This window comes from Somniosus microcephalus, chromosome 29, assembly GCF_052327205.1.
Source record: "Somniosus microcephalus isolate GS21.2 chromosome 29, FLI_Smic_1.0, whole genome shotgun sequence".
NCBI lineage: Eukaryota > Metazoa > Chordata > Chondrichthyes > Squaliformes > Somniosidae > Somniosus > Somniosus microcephalus.
Genome location: NC_141015.1, coordinates 20847048 through 20868964, shown reverse-complemented (window position 1 = coordinate 20868964; position 21917 = coordinate 20847048). Strand labels below are relative to the sequence as shown.

The 21917-nt window shown below is 45.3% G+C and overlaps 1 protein-coding gene across 1 annotated transcript in view; it reads right to left on the bottom strand.

Annotated features, from left to right (window-relative positions):
- Positions 1–2131: 2131 nt before the first annotated feature.
- LOC147098532 (NFU1 iron-sulfur cluster scaffold homolog, mitochondrial-like) overlaps positions 2132–21917 on the bottom strand; it is a 69236-nt gene continuing 49450 nt past the window's right edge. The window contains exons 7-8 of the mRNA XM_085970345.1: positions 13893–14067; positions 2132–4062 (exon numbers count right to left, since the gene is read on the bottom strand). Of these exons, the coding sequence (XP_085826471.1) occupies positions 3991–4062; positions 13893–14067 (247 nt within the window). The 3' untranslated portion in view covers positions 2132–3990. The remainder of the gene's footprint in view (positions 4063–13892; positions 14068–21917) is intronic.

The following is a 21917-nucleotide window of genomic DNA, read 5'->3' as shown; positions in this document are numbered from 1 at the left end:
GGTGAAGGATTGGGAAATGTTGATGTACAGATGGACCTGGGTGTCTTTATACACCAGTCACTGAAAGCAAATATGCAGATGCAGCAAGCAGTTAGGAAGGCAAATGGTATGTTGGCCTTCATTGCAAGAGGATTTGAGTACAGGGGCAAGGATGCCTTACTACAGTTATACAGGGCCTTGGTAAGACCACACCTGGAGTACTGTGTGCAGTTTTGGTCTCCTTACCTAAGAAAGGATATACTTGCCATAGAGGGAGTGCAGCAAAGGTTCACCAGACTGATTCCTGGGATGGCAGGACTGTCGTATGAGGAGGGATTGGGTTAACTAGGCCTGTATTCACTAGAGTTTAGAAGAATGAAAGGGGATCTCATTGAAACATAAAATTCTGACAGGGCTAGACAGACTGGATGCAGGGAGGATGTTTCCCCTGCTTGGGGGTCTAGAACAAGGGGTCACAATCTCAGGATACAGGGTAGGACATTTAGGACTGAGATGAGGAGAAATTTCTTCACTCAGAGGGTGGTGAACCTGTGGCATTCTCTACCACAGAAGGCTGTGGAGGCCAAGTCACTGAATATATTTAAGGAGATAGATAGATTTCTAGACACAAAAGGCATCAAGGGGTATGGGGAGAGAGCGGGAATATGGTATTGAGATAGAGGATCAGCCATGATCATACTGAATAGCGGAGCAGGCTCGAAGGGCTGAATGGCCTACTCCTGCTCCTATTTTTCCTGTTTCTATTGGTGAGGACGAGGTCAAGTAGGTTTTTCCCCTCGTGTTGGTTCTCTCACCACCTGTCGCAGGCCCAGACTGGCAGCTGTGTCCTTCAGGACTTGGCCAGATGTGTCAGTAGTGGTGCTACCGAGCCACTCTTGGTGATGGACATTGAAGTCCTCTACCCAGAGTACATTCTGTGCCCTTGCTACTCTCAATACTTCTTCCAAGTGGTGTTCAACATGGCGGAGTACTGATTCATCAGCTGAGGGAGGGCGGTAGGTGGTAATCAGCAGGTTTCCTTGCCTATGCTTGAACTGAAGCCATGAGACTTCATGGGGTCTGGAGTCAATGTTGAGGACTCCCAGGGCCACTCCTTCCCAACTATGTACCACAGTGCCACCACCCCTGGTGGGTCTGCCCTGCCGGTGGGACAGGATATACCCAGGGATGGTAATGGAGGAGTTTGGGACATTGGGTGAAAGGTATGATTCTGAGAGTATGACTATGTCAGGCTGTTGCTTGAATAGTCTGGGAGACAGCTCTCCCAATTTTGGCACAAGTTCCCAGATGTTGGTGAGGAGGACTTTGCAGGGTTGACTGGGCTGGGTGTGCCGTTGCCGTGTCCGTAGCCGGTGCCGAGGTCCATCCGGTTTCATTTTTATTATTTTGTTTCGTAGCCGTTTTGTTACAACTGAGTGGCTTGCTAGGCCATTTCAGAGGGCAGTTAAGAGTCAACCACATTGCTGTGGGTCTGGAGTCACATATAGGCCAGACCGGGTAAGGACGGGAGATTTCCTTCCCTATTACGAAGAAGAGCAGGGGAGTTCTCCCCGGTGTCCTGGCCAATTTTTAGCCGTCAACCAACATCACTAAAACAGACTATCTGGTCATTTATCACATTGCTCTTTGTGGGAGCTTGCTGTGCGGAAATTGGCTGCCGCATTTCCTACATTACAACGGTGATTACACTTCAAAAGTGCTTAATTGGCTGTGAAGCACTTTGGGACATCCAGTGGTCGTGAAAGGTGCTGTATAAATGTAAGTCTTTCTTTTTGCAGATCTCTGCTGTGAGAACATCTGTATATTGGTGGTTGGCTATGACATCTTCCTCGGAAGTCGGGGACTGCTACTTTGAGCACACCAGCTTCCTCTATGGTCAATTTACTTTCCAGCATTCATTGTTTACATTCACACAGGAAGTTTGCTCCAAACACAGGTCAGCTAGTGTCATTTAGTACTGCTTCATCTGCTTTTCTAATGTGACAATAATTTCTCCCTCCTCAGAATCTGGCTCAGTAACAGAGCGACATGACCCCCATCTCCAAAATATCACGAAAATTACATGAAGCCCCCCCCACAATTGCTCAGCGTGGTGGAAATGGGTGATTCCTTTAAATGAAACTCAATCACATTATAGCTTCAATACATTTATTTCAACTGTAACAATATATAACTATTTAACAATCTTTCAGTTCCCAAGCTTTGCCACTGCTGTACAATACAGGTAGACTATCCTTTATCCGAAAACCTCGGGACCAGCCATGTTTCGGTTTTCGGATTTCAGAAGGTATTTTATAAGACTGGGAAATTTGTCGGGGGTGGGAGTCGGCGGGGGGTCGGGGTCGGCGGGAGGGTCGGGGTTGGCGGGGGGAGCGTAAGTCGTGCGTCACTCTGGTCATGTCGTGCGCACGGCTTACGCTGAACGAAAAAACTTCCGGTTTTTAGAGGTTTTCGGAAGTTCGGATAAAGGATAGTCTACCTGTATATGAAAATGAGTTACTTCACAGTCATTATGAACAGTTTAAAACTTCAACAGTACGATTAACATTGAACGTTTGCTCCAGTTCAAGCAATCTTTAAATTCAATGTGACAAAGTTAAAGTAACTGTTTTAAAGCACTGCTATTCAGATGTCAAACAGGCTTAAGACTTTACACAGGCCATCGTGTTGTTACGTTCTATACTGAAAAGAATTCACTTACAACTTAGAAAAGTAATGGCAAGATGGAGTTTGTTGAGCTAAACTGAAAAAAGTAAGTCTCTATGACAAATGGATAGAAACTGCATAAGGAAATTCAGCTGGATTGTTTTTTGGTAACAGAAGCATATAGTAATTTTAAAAAATAAACTATTAGTGGGACTGTAACAAATATATTTAATGGTTTTCACACTCCTGCATGTTTTTAGTATATTACCGAAAAACTACATCAGGCGTTTAAGTATCAAGGGCATAGTACCCAAAGGTCTTCCATTAAACACTGCAAAGAGCTCATTTTCTTTTAACTTGTGTACAGCAAACATACTTCCCCTTCGGCCTTTTCTAGATATACATTGTCCATACATCATAAAATAAGTATTTAAATATTGTATTTATTTTCTGCTATACATGTACAGAGATGCCAGTAAAACTACATTTTATACAACATCTTGCTTCCATGGCACTTGCTCCCTCATTTTATATGGTGCTCTCTAAGCTTAGTTTTGACTGGGTAGCCAACATTTTATGCCCTAAAACACTGGCGGGCCATGTTGACGGGTAACCACAATAATCTGAGCCCCACAGTTGCTATGTTGGATTCAGGGGCTAAGAAAGAAAATGGCAAATAGTTTTCAGACAGTGTGCAGGCACCATACCAAATTCAAGAGCAAGTCCATAGAACGGAGTGGCCAAATAATTATTCAAATACTCAGTTCACATGGCTGTGGCTTTGGTGCATATTCTATCATAGTAGTGGCTGGCATCGGGTCTTAAGATGAGACGTGATGCACGTGAATGACCCAAAACAAAGCAGGACTAACCAATGTTCCCTTTCATTTTTTGTTTTGGGTGCGCGGCCCCTTTAATGGTGCGTCGTCTGCGCGGGAGCTCCAGAGCGCCATGCGGCCGCGCAACTTAACAGGAACATTGGGACTAAACCCATCCCATCCCAAAGGAGAAATCGGGAAAAATATCAAATGCTTTATTCCCTTCATGATGAAGCATATCCAGGTGCAACTAGGAAACGGCATTTGTCCCACAAATTGGTATAGGAGTGGGATTTGCCCAGCTCCTCCCATTCAGAAGTTAGACAAACGATGCAAAAAAGGTTAGAAATAAGGGAAATGCAGAACAGCAGAAAGAGAAAGGCAATTGTAGAGTGCCAATTTGTACCACTGTCAATATTTCCTATAATATAAATTACACTTAAAACAATAAGACTCAGCTATCACAACAGATAAACTGATAAAGTCAGACTTCTCAATCCAATTCTGAAAAATTCAGGTACAGAGTTTACATATCTTTTAATTTCTTCTCCAATTCTGCAAATGCTTTAATGTTTACATCGTCTAGTTCATCTTGGACCTGTGTTAAAAAAGGAGCAAATGAGAGGTTACAAAAAAATCCATGAACTTCTAAACCATTCTTGTACCGACTACATTTTAATCTAGAAACAAAAAACACCAAGTTCCAAAAATGCAAAGTTTAATAAAACATACTGCAAGTTTTTATAATCCATCGATGATCTAGTTATTCATTACTACCACCCCCACATCGTTTGAATGAGATGCAAAATTCATTTTCTGTATGATAATCAAGGCTTTGAAGAGCATCAAACTCAACTTCCCAGCGGGGGAAGAGAGGACTAGAAGCATTATAATTATGTGAGTAGGCAACACTGGAAACCTGGAAATAGTTTTAAGACTGAAGGATAAAGCTAGCTTAATAAAAAGAAAACACGGTAAGAAATACGAAAGCAAAGGCTTACACAGTGGAAGATAGTTAATATGCATGAGCACAGTTTGCTTTTTAACATTTTCTTTTCAAAGCAACTAGTTTTCCCTAAACCACTGGCTCATTTCAGGGTTAATTCAGCACGCGTCTTTCTGTACGGATATACACAATGGTGATAGATAACAGAAACAATAATGGCTGGGAGCAAAAGAAACCGAAGGGGCCAGGCTGCCGAGCACAGTTTGAAGCGATCAAGGAAAAGGAGAAATGGAAAGGTAAAAGTGCATAGAGGTGATGGAGGAAGCTGACAAACATAATTGGATACAGCAGCGAACAGAAAGTATAAAAGGAACAGATTAGGGCCAAGCCAAATTTAAAAATGAGCAGAGTGTAATACCGAAAACTACTGAATGTAATGTACATGGCAGTTTGGCACAGAAAACATGTACAGTAGTCCGATATTTAAATTGATGGAAGCAAGTAAAGGTCACAGTGACCAACATCAAAGTTGGGGTTAGGTGTACGGCAGAGCAGCTTTAATGATGAAGGGTCCCAGACCTGAAACGTTAACTCTGTTTCTCTCTCCATGGATGCTGCCTGGCCTGCTGAGTATTTCCAGCATTTTCTGTTGTTATTTCAGCTTTAAGAAACCGTGGCCATTTACTAAGATGTTCTCTATAGGCTCTAGACTTTGTATAGCCAGGAGCTTCAGAATGAAATAACAGAGGATGCTCTTGACTTCAAATTTTATGGCCCAGAAATTCAGGTCGGGGGCTTCCCGCGGGTGTAAGCCCCCGATCTGCACTTACCTTGCGTGCCGGCCGTTGAGCTGTGGGCCCCGTGGAATTCTGATCTGAGGCCTGGTCCAGCTGCCGGCGCGCAGTGCTTGCGTATCCCAGGGGCGCAGTTAGTTCGATGCGTCCCCTGGGATCACATGGGCCATGGGCAGCCAATCGGAGCAGGGAAAAGCCCATTCATAAGTCTGACAGGAAGAGCTGTCAAGACTTATAAATACTACGGCCCCAAAATAGCACCAAACATTCAAATACATTTTTAAAAAACATCACATTTTTTAAATAAACTATAAATTACATGAAATAACTATTTTAAACAATAATTTAAATTTTTGAAAAAAATAATTTTATATTCTAACGGGGCTAAAAATAAACTTATCTTGCTTTAAAATATTTAAAAATAATAAACTTGTGGAAATTTTTTTAAAATTTTAATTAATTCACCACTTACCTTGTAAAAAGCAGGCCTTACGCCAGCTTTTTACATTTCTAAATCCTGCAGGCTTACGATCCCGGAGAAACCTGTAAAAAAAACGTAAGTTTGATGCGCACGCGCATCCTCCCCCCACGCACGCATTCGACCTCTGAACCTCTTCGTTCAGAGGAATGGAAGTGCCGGTTTCCCGCGCAGGCGCAGTGCGTGCAGGAAGCCGGCACGTCCATCGGGCCTACGGGTGAGTACACCGTGCGTACTCACCCGCGGAGACCCGAATTTCTGGGCCTATAAATCTAACCTTCATTTCCAGCCAGACGCTGGTCTAGTAAGTTATGATGCAGCTTACTTTTACCTGCCAATAGGAGTCCGATACCATCTTTAAAAGGGGATCTAAATCTGAGGCAAGAGACGCTCGCCCTTGGGAATGGAACACCCTCTCATTTCGAGCACCCAGTGTGACTAACAAGCAATAGCAGGACCAGCTGCAGAGTAAATCTCCCTTTATTCTGCCCTAAATATGTGCTTAGGCTCCAGTCACAGACCTTCCCAGTCCCCGCAAACACAAGTAAGTTGCAGCCAATCTTGGGGAGAGCAGTCATTGGTGTGACATGTCAATTTCCTAAAACAGCCATTCTGGTAAAATGACCAAATTTAGTGACAAATTAGGGGCAGTTTTATGCAATGGATCCATACTCACCTCGAAACTGGATCAAGACTGCTCAAACCCATTTCATTAAATCTCCTTACAAAGGAGACTTTTGCACATTGGCATAGGTTGGATTCAACACTGAAGGAATAAGCTATATAACCTATTGAGAAAAATACACTATCTTATGAAAGATTTCAGGCCTTATAAAACACGACAAACTGGGTTTGGAAATTTAGAAACCTAACGATGAAATAGCTATGAAAGTATTCTGGCTATTGAAATAAGATAGTTGTTGACCCTGAATAAATAACCTTATTGAAACAGAAGGTGCAGGCTCTGACAAGCTGACCTTTTGGGAACAAAACAATGGTTCGCCCTGGATAAGGTGTTCTAATTTAAACTTCATAAAGATGGCACATAAGATAAGGAACATCTGCTCTTGTAAAGATGACATAAAGTAAGGAACACCTGCCATCACACCATTTTTATATGGTAAACTTAGAACACCTAGAGATGAGACAAGATTCTAGCTGATGTGGCAGTAAGAGTTGCAGAGGTCGGCAGAAAAATGACTAGAGATAATTAGCTTGCACCAGCAGAAAACCTTAAAGGAAATACCACTGGAAAAGGGTATAAATATTGAACACTCAAATGGGATAACAGACTCGCTTTAATCAGGCAAAGCGATTCTCGGCTTCAGAGGCGGCTCTGTAGTCTACCACTCTTTGTATCTCGGGGATCAAAGGTATTTGATATTGATGGATATCCTGTATAAGAAACCTTTAAGAACTGTAATACTGTAGCGAAGTTAAGATTTAAAAGAAAGATTCTCTGTTAAAAAGATAGTGGCCTAGAAATTGGGTATAGTCCCGCTTGGGGCGTTAGAATTGGCGCAGCGCAAAGTTTATAGCCAGATGCAACTTATCGCCACCTGGTGCGATATTGGGTTGCATCGCCCCTAAAGGTGATTGAGGCGCGAATTCAGGCGTTACACGGGACTCCTAAGGCGCTAAACTTCCAGCGCAACCCAATATCGGAGCGGATGGGCGCAGCGCAGGTGCTCTCAATTACTGATGACCACGAGACTTCCAGGCGCCAGCCAGCTCTTAAAGGGGTGGGTCAGTCAGCTTCAGCATCCACACTCTGCGCCTTGCAGGCCTCAGAATCGGCGCAGGCCCTTCTGTGGCGCTAAAAACTTGGACCAGATGGAGAAGGTGAGACAGAGGCTCTGGAGCAATTGGTGGCCGCAGTGGAGCGCCGGCAAGATGTTCTCTACCCAGGCAATGGCAGGAGGCCGAATCATAAGGACTACCGACGAGCTTGGAGGGATGTATGCCAGAGGGTCAACTCCAGCAGCATGGTGACCAGGAGCCCTGTCCAATGCAGAAAGAAATTCAATGACCTCACTCGGGTCGTGAGGGTGGGTGTTGTTTCAGCAAACTTCTGCATCCCTTCATTTGCACCTGACTTTATGGCTACAGGGTGGCCTGTGCCCCATTGGCCATCTGCCAGCAAGCACACATGCACATTTGACTCAAGGCATCATGTAAGGGCTCTTGCACCATGGGGGGCATGAGATGATCACTCAGGGCATGATGTAAGGGCTCTTCCACCATGGGGGGCATGAGATGATCACTCAGGGCATCATGTAACATAACTTCCCCTCCTTTCCCCTGCAGGCCAAGCTGGCGAGGATTGGCAAAGACCAGCTGCGCACCGGTGGAGGACCTCCACAAGTGGTCACTCTCACGGATCTCGAGGAGAGAGTCCACCAAATTCTTGGAGGACGTCCGAGTGGTCCTGTAACCACTGCAGCTGCCGACCCCATTGTCGACAGCGATGGTAAGGTTCTCACCTTTTACAACTGTCTCCTTCCACTTGTTCCCCCCGCCAGCATGCTTTCTCACTGTGGACCCATGTCATAGCCTTGCCGCAATCTAGCATCCCTTGCTGCCAAGCTGTCCTTTTGCTAAAGCCACTCTTCCACCTCCCTGCTTTCAGATGCTGCATCACCAGCTCGGGAGCCGGGCCCTCAAGCTGCCAGTGCCTCCGAAGGCTCAATGAGAAAATTACTGTCCAACAGAAGGTCAACAACTCTCTCCAGCAACGATCAGAATGGCCAGCCCAAATGGCTGCAGCTTTTATACTAGTGCTGTCCCCTTTAAATAGCGCCCCCCGCGTCCGAGAAGGGCCTGGGAACGCTCCATCCAACTGTCACTAATAGCGCCAGGCGGAAAGGTTGCGGGCGCCACTGAATATCCAGTCCAGGGCGCCAAAAAGGCGCTGCACACTGAAATGACATCATGATCTGCCTGCACCCACGGGCACGTGCAAAGAGTTAGCGCTGGCGCTAAAAGGATACTCAATATGGGAGGTGGCGCTATATTCACTGCGCCTGCCTGAAAATTGGGTAACGCCCCAATTCTCGGGCTCTTTAGGCGCTAATCGCTGGCGCTACCAACCGAATTTCTAGGCCAGTATGTTTTCTCTTTTTTGAACTGTTAACGTTGCGATTGACTGATTCACCAACTGTAAATTGCATGTCGGTTCTTTAATAAATCTATATATTTTTAGAATTGTCTCACATAAGACTTCTGTATCAAAAACTTGCGATTTCAATCTCTGCACACTCTTTGGTGAGGAGTTGCAGAATTCTGAGGGAGTTTTCCGGACCCTCATAATATCCAGAATGTTACAGTCTAGCTAAACTTATTAAAACAGCAGCCCGAGGCAGCGAGGCCCAGAGCCCGGAGAGGCAGCGGACCTGCGAGGGAGCACCAGAGGCGGCAGAGCTACTTAAAGAGCAGCCCGAGGCAGCGAGGCCCAGAGCCCCGAGACCGGAGAGGCAGCGGACCTGCGAGGGATCACCAGAGGCATACCAATCCAGGTTCCGGGAGAGAGGTAAAAAGTAATCCAAGTGTGACGTCAGCAGGAAGCAGGTAAGTGATTGGTTGGTGAGTATTTCTCTCTTTTTTAAACTTTAACTCTGTTTTATAGTTTCTAAGGTCTCTCTGGTGTAGCAGGGACTGTTGGTAAACTATTTAACTGTAGTGTAATTAGTGGGATTGATTGATTGAATTTAAACTCAATTAATTAAAGGGTAAGTCATGGCAGGACAGCCCGGCCCCGTGATCTGCTCCTCCTGCGAGATGTGGGAACTCAGGGACACTTCCTGTGTCCCTGACAACTACATGTGCAGGAAGTGCACCCAGCTGCAGCTACTGACAGACCGCATTGCGGCACTGGAGCTGCGATTGGATGCACACTGGAGCGCTCACGATGCTCGGGACATCGTGAATAGCACGTTTACGGAGTTGGACACACCGCAGGTAGAGGTTGGACAGGAAGAAAGGGAACGGGTGACCAACAGGCAGAGTACTAGGCGCAGGCAGGTAGTGCAGGGGTCCCCTGTGGCCATCCCCCTCTCCAACAAATATACCACTTTGAGTACTGTTGGGGGGGATGGCTTATCAGAGGAAGGCAGCAGCAGCCAACTTCCTGGCACCAGGGGTGGCTCTGCTGCACAGAATGGGAGGAAAGAGTGGTAGAGCTATAGTAATAGGGGATTCTATTGTAAGGGGAAGAGATAGGCGTTTCTGCGGCCGCAAACGAGACTCCAGGATGGTGTGTTGCCTCCCTGGTGCAAGGGTCAAGGATGTCTCCGAGCGGCTGCAGAACATCTTGGAAGGGGAGGGTGAACAGCCAGTTGTCGTGGTGCATATAGGCACCAACGATATAGGTAAAAAGCGGGATGAGGTCCTAAAAGCGGAATATAGGGAGGTAGGAGGTAAATTAAAAAACAGGACCTCAAAGGTAGTAATCTCAGGATTGCTACCAGTGCCACGTGCTAGTCAGAGTAGAAATAGAAGGATACTTCAGATGAATACGTGGCTAGAGGAATGGTGCCAGGGGGAGGGATTCAAGTTCCTGGGACATTGGAACCGGTTCTGGGGGAGGTGGGACCAGTTCAAACCGGACGGTCTGCACGTGGGCAGGGCTGGAACCGATGTCCTAGGGGGAGTGTTTGCTAGTGCTCTGGGGGAGGGTTTAAACTAAAATGGAAGGGGGTTGGGAACCTGAGCAGGGAGACAGAGGAAAGGGAAACAAGGATAAAAGCAAAAGATAGGAAGGAGAAAAACAAAAGTGGCAGTCAGAGAAATCAACGGTTTAAATCAAACGTGGCCACAGTAAATAATAATTCTAATAGGTCTAAGAGCGTTAAAAAAACAAGCCTGAAGGCTTTGTGTCTTAATGCGAGGAGCATTTGTAATAAGGTGGATGAATTGGCTGCGCAAATAGAGGTAAACGAATATGATTTGGTTGGGATTACAGAAACGTGGCTCAAGGATGGCCAAGACTGGGAACTCAACATCCAGGGGTATTCGATATTCAGGAAAGATAGGCAAAAAGGAAAGGGAGGAGGGGTAGCATTACTGGTTAAAGAAGGGATTAACATAATTGTAATAAAGGATATTAGCTCTGATGAGGTGGAATCTGTATGGGTAGAATTGAGAAATACTAAGGGGAAAAAAACATTAGTGGGAGTGGTATATAGACCTCCAAACAGTAAGGCGGAGGTTGGGGATAGCATTAAAAGGGAAATTAAAGAAGCGTGCAATAAGGGCACAGCAGTCATCATGGGTGACTTTAATCTACATATAGATTGGGCTAACCAAATTAGTAACAATACTGTGGAGGAGGAATTCCTGGAGTGTTTACGGGATGGTTTCCTGGACCAATATGTCGAGGAACCAACCAGCGATCAGGCCATCTTAGACTGGGTATTATGTAACGAGAAAGGATTAATTAGCAATCTTGTTGTACGAGGCCCCTTGGGTCGGAGCGATCATAATGTGATCGAATTCTTCATTAAGATGGAGAATGAAGTAGTTGACTCAGAAACTAGGGTCCTCAATTTAAATAAAGGAAACTACGATGGTCTGAGGAGCGAGTTGGGTAGGATTGATTGGGGAATGGCACTCAAAGGGTTGACGGTGGATAGGCAATGGCAAACATTCAAAGACCGAATGGATGAACTACAGAAGTTGTTCATCCCAGTTTGGCATAAAAATAAAACAAAAAAGGTGACTCAACCGTGGCTAACAAGGGAAATTAGGGATAGCATAAGATCCAAGGAGAGCACGTACAAATTGGCCAGAAAAAGCAATAATCCTGAGGATTGGGAGCAGTTTAGGATTCAACAAAGGAGGACAAAGGGATTAATTAAGAAAGGGAAAATAGAATATGAGAGTAAGATTGCATGAACATAAAAACTGACTGTAAAAGCTTTTATAGATATGTAAAGAGAAAAAGATTGGTGAAGTCAAGCGTAGGTCCCTTGCAGTCAGAATCTGGGGAATTTATAATGGGGAGCAAAGAAATGGCAGACCAACTAAATACATATTTTGGTTCTGTCTTCACAAAGGAGGACACAAATAACCTCCCAGAAATACCGCGGAACATAGGGTCTGATGAAAGGGTGGAACTGAAAGAAATCAGTATTTGTAGGGAAATGGTGTTAGGAAAATTGATGGGACTGAAGGCCGATAAATCCCCAGGGCCTGATAATCTACATCCCAGGGTACTTAAGGAAGTGGCCCTGGAAATAGTAGATGCATTGCTGGTCATCTTCCAGAACTCGATAGACTCTGGAACAGTACCCATGGATTGGAGGGTAGCTAATGTTACCCCACTATTCAAAAAAGGTGGCAGAGAAAAAGCGGGGAATTATAGACCGGTAAGCCTGACATCGGTAGTGGGGAAAATGCTAGAGTCCATTATAAAAGATGTAATAGCAGAGCACTTGGAAAGCAGTGACAGGATCGGACAAAGTCAACATGGATTTACAAAAGGTAAATCATGCTTGACTAATCTACTGGAATTTTTTGAGGATGTAACTGGTAAAATAGATAAGGGAGAACCAGTGGATGTGGTGTATTTGGACTTTCAGAAGGCTTTCGATAAGGTCCCACATAAGAGGTTAGCGTGCAAAATTAAGGCACATGGGATTGGGGGCAAGGTATTGACTTGGATAGAGAACTGGTTGGTGGACAGAAAGCAAAGAGTTGGAATAAACGGGTCGTTTTCCGAGTGGCAGGCAGTGACTACTGGGGTACCGCAAGGATCGGTCCTAGGACCCCAGCTGTTCACAATATATATTAATGATCTGGACGAGGGAATTGGATGTAATATCTCCAAATTTGCAGATGACACAAAGCTGGATGGGAGGGTATGCTGTGAGGAGGATGTCATGAAACTCCAGTACGATTTGGACAGGTTGGGTGATTGGGCAGAAACATGGCAAATGCACTATAATGTGGATAAATGTGAGGTTATCCACTTTGGTGGCAAAAACAGCAAGGCAGATTATTATTTGAATGGCAATAGATTGGGAGAAGGGGAAGTGCAAAGAGACCTGGGTGTTCTTGTGCACCAGTCGCTGAAGGTAAGCATGCAGGTGCAGCAGGCGGTTAAGAAGGCAAATGGTATGTTGGCCTTCATAGCAAGAGGGTTCGAGTACAAGAACAAGGATGTCTTGCTGCAGTTGTACAGGGCCTTGGTGAGACCGCACCTTGAGTATTGTGTGCAGTTTTGGTCACCTTACCTGAGGAAGGACGTTCTTGCCATGGAGGGAGTGCAGCGAAGATTCACCAGGCTGATACCTGGGATGGCAGGAATGACATACGAGGAGAGATTGTGTCAATTGGGCTTATACTCACTGGAGTTTAGAAGATTGAGAGGGGATCTCATCGAAACCTATAAAATTCTGTCAGGTCTGGACAGACTAGATGCAGAAAGGATGTTTCTGATGGCTGGGGAGTCCAGAACCAGGGGTCATAGTCTAAGGATAAGGGGTAAGCCATTTAGGACTGAAATGAGGGGGAATTTCTTCACCCAGAGAGTGGTGAACCTGTGGAATTCTCTGCCACAGAGGGCGGTGGAGGCCAGTTCATTAAATATATTCAAGAAAGAGTTGGATATATTTCTTGAGGCTAAAGGGATCAAGGGATATGGGGAGAAGGCAGGGACAGGGTACTGAATTTGGATGATCAGCCATGGTCTCATTGAATGGCGAAGCAGGCTCGAAGGGCCGAATGGCCTACTCCTGCTCCTATCTTCTATGTTTCTAAAAGCGCTATCTGGAGGACGGTAACATTCTCGGGTTGTTCCTTTCCTTTAGGGAGAGATAGTCTGGACCTTTAGACCCAATTAAGTGTCTTTAGGATTCGGCTACCTCAAACTTTAGTTGAAAGTGAACGTCTGAGAAATACGCCTGATCCGGGGTAGCCCTAAAGGGGCTAGGACTAGTAAATATCCCTTCAACACAAGGTCCGTGTGGTAAAAGGATCATGTGATAACCCACTGTCCTACTCTGTCTCCTCCATTTTTAAAATGAACACTTGGCATCCTGGTGTTGTAGAGGGTTCGGATTTTGGTTATGTAATTGTTTGGAAAAACAAAAATTCTTTGGAAATAATTTGACCCAACACACCAATCTCTTCCAAAGTCAAATCCTTCAGCTTTAAATTCTGAACAACTTATTTATAACAGTTCTTTACTCAAATCTTTTTTCATACTTCACCTGTTCTACTTCGTCAACTTCAGGAATGTAAAACTGTAACATATTTTGGATTCCACTTTTTAAAGTAACAATTGAACTTGGGCAACCAGTGCAAGAGCCCAACAACTTCAGCTTCACAACGCCATTTTCAAAACCCTTAAAAATGACATCTCCTCCATCCTCCTGCACTGTCGGCCTGTAAGTTTGAAAGAGAAGACAGCATTCTTAGTCTTTTATGCTATTGTTACAACTGGTGAGTTGTTCATACATTACAAAACTAAAATAAAAAATAATCACAATCTGAGGTCCCAGCTCTCAATCTTTGAATATTACCATCTACATTAAAAAAATCTGGAAGGGTAAAGTGCCTATCCTTTCAAGAGATATTATAATCTGCTGGCGGTCATGGCGAAAAATGCAAAAATTTAATTAGGACTCTATGAAAATGTAACTTGCTGTAAAATGTTTAATTTATCTTTCCTCTTAGTCATAGAGTCATAACGGCACAGAAGGAGGCCATTCGGCCCATCGAGTCCATGCCGGCTCTCTGTAGAGCAAGCCAGTCAGTCCCATCCCCCCACTCTATCTCTGTAGCCCTGCAAGTTTATTTCCCTCAAGTTTTTCCTCACATTCCCCCAGTATCTCTTGCCCAAAACCTTAAATCTGTGTCCCCTAGTCCTTGTACCATCAACTAGTAGGAACAGCCTTTTCCCGTCTAGCCTATCCAAAACCGTCATAATCTTGTACACCTCTATCAAATCACTCCTCAACCTCCTTTGCTCTAATGAAAACAAATCCAGCTTCTCCAACCTGTCCTTGTAACTAAGAATCCTCCCATCCCCAGAACCATTCTGGTAAATCTCCTCTGCACCCTCTCAAGGGCCTTCACATCCTTCCTAAAGTGTGGTGACCAAAAATGGATGCAATACTCCAGGTGTGGCCTAACCAGCGCTTTATAAAGGTTCAGCATAACTTCTCTACTTTTGTACTCAATACCTCTATTTATGAATCCCAAGATCGAATATGCTTTGTTAACCACTCTCTCAATATATCTAATTTCTCTTATTTGGAAGGAGGAGAGCATGCCAGGGGATCTCAGGGACGCTGTAATCGTGGCCATCTTCAAGAAAGGTGACAAGTCCGATTGTGGTAATTACAGAGGAATTTCCCTGCTGTCTGCCACAGGGAAAGTCATCGCAAGAATCCTCCTCAATCGCCTTCTCCCAGTGGCTGAAGAGCTCCTCCCAGAGTCACAATTCAGATTCCGCCCACTAACGGGCACAATGGACATGATCTTCACCGCGCGTCAATTACAAGAGAAATGCAGGGAACAGCACCAACCGCTGTACATGGCCTTCTTTGACCTCACAGAGGCCTTCGACACTGTCAACCGTGAGGGATTATGGAGTGTCCTCCTCAAATTCAGCTGCCCTCAAAAGTTTGTCACCATCCTCCGCCTGCTTCACGATGACATGCAAGCTGTGATCCAGACCAATGGATCCACCACAGACCCAATTCACGTACGGACCAGGGTCAAGCAAGGCTGTGTCTTCGCACCAACGCTCTTCTCGATCTTCCTTGCTGCAATGCTCCATTTTACCCTTAGTAAGCTCCCCGCTGGAGTGGAGTTAATCTACAGAACAAACGGGAAACTGTTCAACCTCCGTCGCCTCCAGTCCAGATCCAAGGTCATCCCATCCTGTGTCATCGAATTACAGTATGCAGACGACGCTTGCGTCTGCGCACACTCGGAGGCTGAACTCCAAACCATCGTCAGCACCTTCACCGAAGCGTACGAGAGCATGGGCGTTACACTAAACATCCGTAAGACAAAGGTCCTCTACCAACCTGCCCCCGCCACACAGTACTGCTCCCCGATTATCAAAATCCATGACGAGGCCTTGGACAACATGGACCACTTCCCATACCTCGGGAGCCTACTGTCAACAAGGGCAGATGTCGATGACGAAGTCCAACACCGCCTTCAGTGTGCCAGTGCAGCCTTCGGATGAGAGTGTTTGAAGACCAGGACCTCAAACCCAGCACCAAGCTCATGGTCTATAGAGCAGTAGTGATACCTGCCCTCTTGTATGTTTCAGAGACATGGACCAGGTACAGCAGGCACCTCAAAGCACTGGAGAGGTACCACCAACGCTGCCTCCGCAAGATCCTGCAAATCCATTGGCAGGATAGGCGCACCAACATCAGTGTTCTCACTCAGGCCAACAGGCCCAGCATCGAAGCTTTGACCACATCGGCTGCATGCCCACGAGACTCCCAAAGCAGGCGCTCTATTCGGAGCTCCGGCACAGCAAGAGAGCCCCAGGTGGGCAGAGGAAACGCTTCAAGGATACCCTCAAAGCCTCCTTGAAAAAGTGCAACATCCCCACCGACACCTGGGAATCCCTGGCCCAAGACCGCACAAAGTGGAGGAGAAGCATCCAGGAAGGCGCCGAACACTTCGAGTCTCTTTGCTGGGAGCAAGCGGAAGCCAAGCGCAAACAGTGGAAGGAGCGCACGTCAACCCAAGAACCCCACCCACCCGCCCCTTCAACCACCGTCTGCCCCACCTGTGACAGAGACTGTAGGTCCCGCATTGCACTCATCAGTCACCTGAGAACTAATTTTCAGTGTGGAAGCAAGTCATCCTCGGGTACGAGGGACTGCCTAAGAAGAAGAAGATATCCTGCCACCTTCAGGGACCTATGCACATCAACTCACAGGTCCCTCTGTCCTTGCACACTCTTTAAAACTGTGCCATTAAGTGTATATTGCCTCTCCCTGTTCCTTCTGCCAAAATGGATCACCTCACACTTCGCTGTATTAAATTCCATCTGCCACTTGTCTGCCCATTCTGCTAGCCTTTCTATGTCCTGTTGCAGTCAATTGGTACTTTGTCAAATGCCTTCTTAAAATCCATGTAGACAACATCCATTGCATTCCCTTCATCAATTTCATCTCTTTCTATCTGGTGTCTTATCTCCTCGCCCTCCTTTGTTTTATACTTTTCTTTCCAAGTTTTTTTTTGGTACTTCTGAATGGGAAACGCCTTTTAAAATTATTGCAGTCTTGTGTAATACTGCAAGTCGATTTCTGATTATCTTTTGTGAATGCCGAGGGGTGTAAGGGATGTAGATGCAAGCTGGCTGTGTGCCTTGGGCGGTTCGAACTGGAGGACGCTGGTTAAAAATGATCGACAACTTGCATTTATATAGCACCTTTAACGTAGAAAAATGTTCCAAAGTGCTTCACAGAGGTTTTAGAGCTCAAAAAAAAGATGCCAGGTCAAAGCCTCAAGTGAAACTAGAGATGAGGCTTTCTCCTGACAGAGATGGTATGCATAAAATGGTCACATATTACGGAATCCATTTTTTAAAGTAATAACTGAACTTGGGCAATCAGTGCAAGAGCCCAACAACTTCAGCTTCACAATGAAGTGTTAAAGGATACATTTTAAATCAGCTAAATCTTTTATTTTTTATTTTGAGATCAGGTTCATGTCTCCCCTTAATTTTTTTTCCCCTTCAGTTCAAATGAGTTCTAGGATCATTCTTGTCTCCTAACTGAGTCCTCTCCAATGTAGCATTGCCCTTTTCAAGACCACTGTGCCAAATCTGGGCACAATATGCCAAATGTGGTTTTACCAGTGATCGAACAGCCACATCTGACTTCTGGTCTAATACTACTAAGCATTTAATTAGTTTTGCAAGGCCACAGAAAAAGTTAAGGATGGGGCTTGGAGGATTCACTAGGCTGAGATAGCCTTAATCTTATCCTGGTTCAATGTTGCTTTGCTGCTGATAGGGCTGCCTGATTTTCTTATTATTGAAATTTGTGCAATTGTTTACAGTTGACCTGCACTTAGTGTACATGATGAAGTTTATGCAAAGCACTTTGGATACAAGACACAGATCGGTGCAAATACAGAACAAGTAAATTCTTTGTTCGGTAGATACAAGAGCACAACCAATATTTGGTAGTGAAATATTATCCTTCAGGGAAAGAAGTCTGCTATCTACACCCAATCTGGTCTACATGTGACTCCAGTCCCACACTACACGGTTGACTCTTCCTGCTCGTTAAAGTTGCCTAGCAAGCCAACAGTTGTAAACAACTGCACAAATTTCAAGAAGACGACGACAATCAGGCAGCCCTATCAGCAACAAAACAGCATTGAATCAGGATAAGATTAAGGCTATCTCAGCCTAGTCAATCCTCCAAGGTCTAACATGAGATAGGTGCTCAATTTGCGAGAGCTTCCCCACAAGCTAGTCAAGCAACAGCCCGACAGTCATACTCAAAGAATCATATCTATCGATAACATTTGGGGATACAGGAAACTTTGGTTTATCCGGAGGTTGTATGTCCAGAAACCTCGATCTAACGGCAGAAATCAGCAGCCGTTTTGGTTAGGTTTTTTTTCTTCTCCTAGCAATTTTTTTTAATTTTTATTTTTTTATAAAATAGTCAGGCTCTGGAAAGCGTCTCTGTAGCTTAGCAACAGCTTCAGAGACGCTTCCAAGGTACGGGCCGAGTGTTTACAAGCTGTTGCTAAGCAACAGTGTTTGTTGTCAGATACGGAGATGAAAACCTCCGTATCCTTCAACATTAGCGCTGGTCTATCCGGAAGTTTTGATAGATCGGCAGCAGCTCGGTCCCGTCGGTGCCGGATATCGCGAAGTTTCCTGTATATAGTATACATGAGCAATTTGAGGCATGACATGTTACAAGTGTAGCAATGCTTTGGAAAAAAAAGGTGACCGTGGACCTATGGTTCCCAACGCTCTCCACCACTGGGGTTTTCCTTGTGTCATTTCTAGGTCTGTTGTCGACTACTTGATAGAGATTGATTGCTACATTAGTCAACAACTCCAGTATCGTTGTGTCATATGCCAACATGGATTTGTAAAGAGTAGCTCATGACTAATGAACCTAATGAATTTTTTGAGGAAGTAACTAAAGTAGTAGACAGGGGAGTGTCTATGGATGTAGTTTATATGGATTTCCAGAAGGCATTTGATAAGGCTCCACATAAGAGATTGTGAGCTAAAATTAAAGCTCATGGAATTGAAGGCAAATTATTGACCTGGTTAGGCGGTTGAAGACAAAGAATAGGGATAATGGATAAGTACTCAAATTGGAAGGAAGTGACTAGTGGTATTGCACAAGGATCTGTGCTGGTGTCTCAACTATTCACTATATTATTTAATGACTTAGATAACACAATGGAGAGCCATAGTTTGCTGATAACCCAAAGATTAGTGGTATAGTAAGTAGTGTAGACGGGAGCATAAAATTACAGATGGATTTCAACGCAGGTAAGTGTTGGACCAAAAAAGCATCGATCCGAGTATTTTTTAAATGGTGGAAAAGCTATGAACAGTGGAGGCCAAAAGACAGTTAGGGGTCCATGTGCACAGATCACTACAATGTAGCGGTCAGGTACAAAAAAAAAATCAAAAAGGCTAATGGAATGTTAGCCTTTATAACTGGAGGGCCAGAATATAAAGAGGGGGGCGGGGAAGTTCTGCTACAGCTGTACAAAGCCCTGGTTAGACCACATCTGGAGTGCTGTGTACAGTTCTGGGCACCCCACCTTAGAAAGGATATATTGACCTTGGAAGGAGTGCAGCGCAGGTTCACCAGAATGTCACCAGGGCTCCAAGGGTTAAATCATGAGGAGAGATTCCATAAACTAGGCTTGTATTCCCTGGAATATAGAAGGTTAAGGGGTGATTTGATTGAGTTTTTTGGATTTTGAAAGGAATTGATAGGGTAGAGAGAACCTTTTTCTGCTGGTGGGGGAGTCTAGGACAAAGGGACATAAACTTAAAAATCAGATACAGACCATTCAGGAGAGAAGTTAGGAAACACTTCCTCACACAAAGATTGGTAGGAGTGTGGAACTCTCGCCCACAAAAAGCAGTAGATGCTAGCTCAATTAATAATTATAAAAATGAGATCGGTAGATTTTTGCTAGCCAAGGGAATTAAGGGATATGGAGCCAAGGCTGGTAAATGGAGTTAAGAAACAAGATCAGCCATGATCCCATTGAATGGCGGAACAGGCTCGAGGAGCTGTATGGCCTACTCCCGTTCCTACTGGATGTAATACAACAACTGACCAAGGTCACTGTGACAGAACTTCCGCCCCTGTGACCTCCATCACGAAGAAGGGCGAGCAACAACAACAACTTGTATTTATATAGCGTCTTTAACATAGTAAAACGTCCCAAGGTGCTTCACAGGAGTATTATAAGACAAAAATTTGACAACGAGCCACATAAGGAGAAATTAGGGCAGGTGACCAAAAGCTTGGTCAAAGAGGTAGATTTTAAGGAGCGTCTTAAAGAAGGAAAGAGAGGCAGAGAGGTGGAAAGGTTTAGGGAGGGCATTCCAGAGCTTAGGGCCTAGGCAGCTGAAGGCATGGCCACCAATGGTTGAGCGATTATAATCAGGGATGCTGAAGAGGGCAGAATTAGAGGAGCGCAGATATCTCGGGGTGGGGGGGGGGGGGGGGGGCGGTGGTTGTAGGAGATTACAGAGATTGAGAGGGACGAGGCCATGGAGGGATTTGAAAACAAGGATGAGAATTTTAAAATCGAAGTTTGCTTATGTAGGTCAGTGAGCACAGGGGTGATGGGCGAACGGGACTTGGTGTGAGTTAGGACACGGGCAGCCGAGTTTTGGATGACCTCAAGTGTACATGGGAGGCCAGCCAAGAGTGCGTTGGAATAGTCAATTCTCGAGGTAACAAAGGCATGGATGAAGGTTTTATCAGCAGATAAGCTGAGGCGGGGTGGAGACATGCGATGTTAGAGAGGTGAAAACAGGCGGTCTTAGTTATGCGGCGGATATGTGGTCAGAAGCTCATTTCAGGGTCAAGTATGACATCAAGGTTGCGAACAGTGTGGTTCAGCCTCAGACAGATGCTAGGGAGAGGGATGGAGTCGGTGGCTAGAGAATGGATTTTTTCCAAATTGTACACTCTCGGGAGCCGCAAGCCTAAATTTCGTTGTACTGCACTTGTGCACTAACAATGACAATAAAAGTTGATTTGATTTGATTGATTTGATTTTGCTCATTCAGTGCTGGATGTTGGACAAGCAGTCTGACAATTTAGAGACAGTGGAGGGGTCGCGAGAAGAGGTAGTGAGGTAGAGCTGGGTATCATCAGCGTACATGTGGAAACTGACGCTGTGTTTTCAGATGATGTCGCCAAGGGGCAACATGTAGATGAGAAATAGGAGGGGGCCCAAGGATAGATCCTCAGAGGTAATGATGCGGGAGTGGGAAGAGAAGCCATTGCAGGTGATTCTCTGGCTACGATTAGATAAATAAGAATGGAACCAGGCGAGTGTCGTCTCACCCAGCTGGACGACGGTGGAAAGGCGTTGGACGAGGATGGAGTGGTCAACCATGTCAAAGGCTGCAGACAGGTTGAGAAGGACGAGGCGGGATAGTTTACCCTTGTCACAGTCACAAAGGATGTCATGTGTGACTTTGATGAGAGCCGTTTCAGTACTATGGCAGGGGTGGAAACCTGATTGGAGGGATTCAAACATGGAGTTCTGGGAAAGATAGGCACAGATTTGGAAGGCAACAACACGTTCAAGGACTTTGCAGAGGAAGGGAGGTTGGCGACGGGGCAGTAGTTTGCAAGGACGGAGGGGTCAAGGGTTGTTTTTTTGAGGAGAGGGGTGATGACAGCAAATTTGAAGACGACGGGGACAGTACCTGAGGAGAGAGAACCGTTAACAATGTCAGCTAACATGGGAGCCAGAAAAGGAAGTTGGGTGATCAGCAGTTTGGTGGGAATAGGGTCGAGGGAGTAGGAAGTGGGTCTCATGGACAAGATGAGCACGGAGAGGTCATGAGGGGAGATCAGAGAGAAACTGGAGAAAGATGAGAGTTCTGGGCTAGGGCAGGGGGGAACCATAGAGGAAGTTTGGCCCGGTGGGCTAGGGGAAGGAAGGGAAGTGGCAGAGGCAGCTGATCGGATGGTCTCAATCTTAGAGACAAAGAAGTCCATGAGCTCCTTGCACTT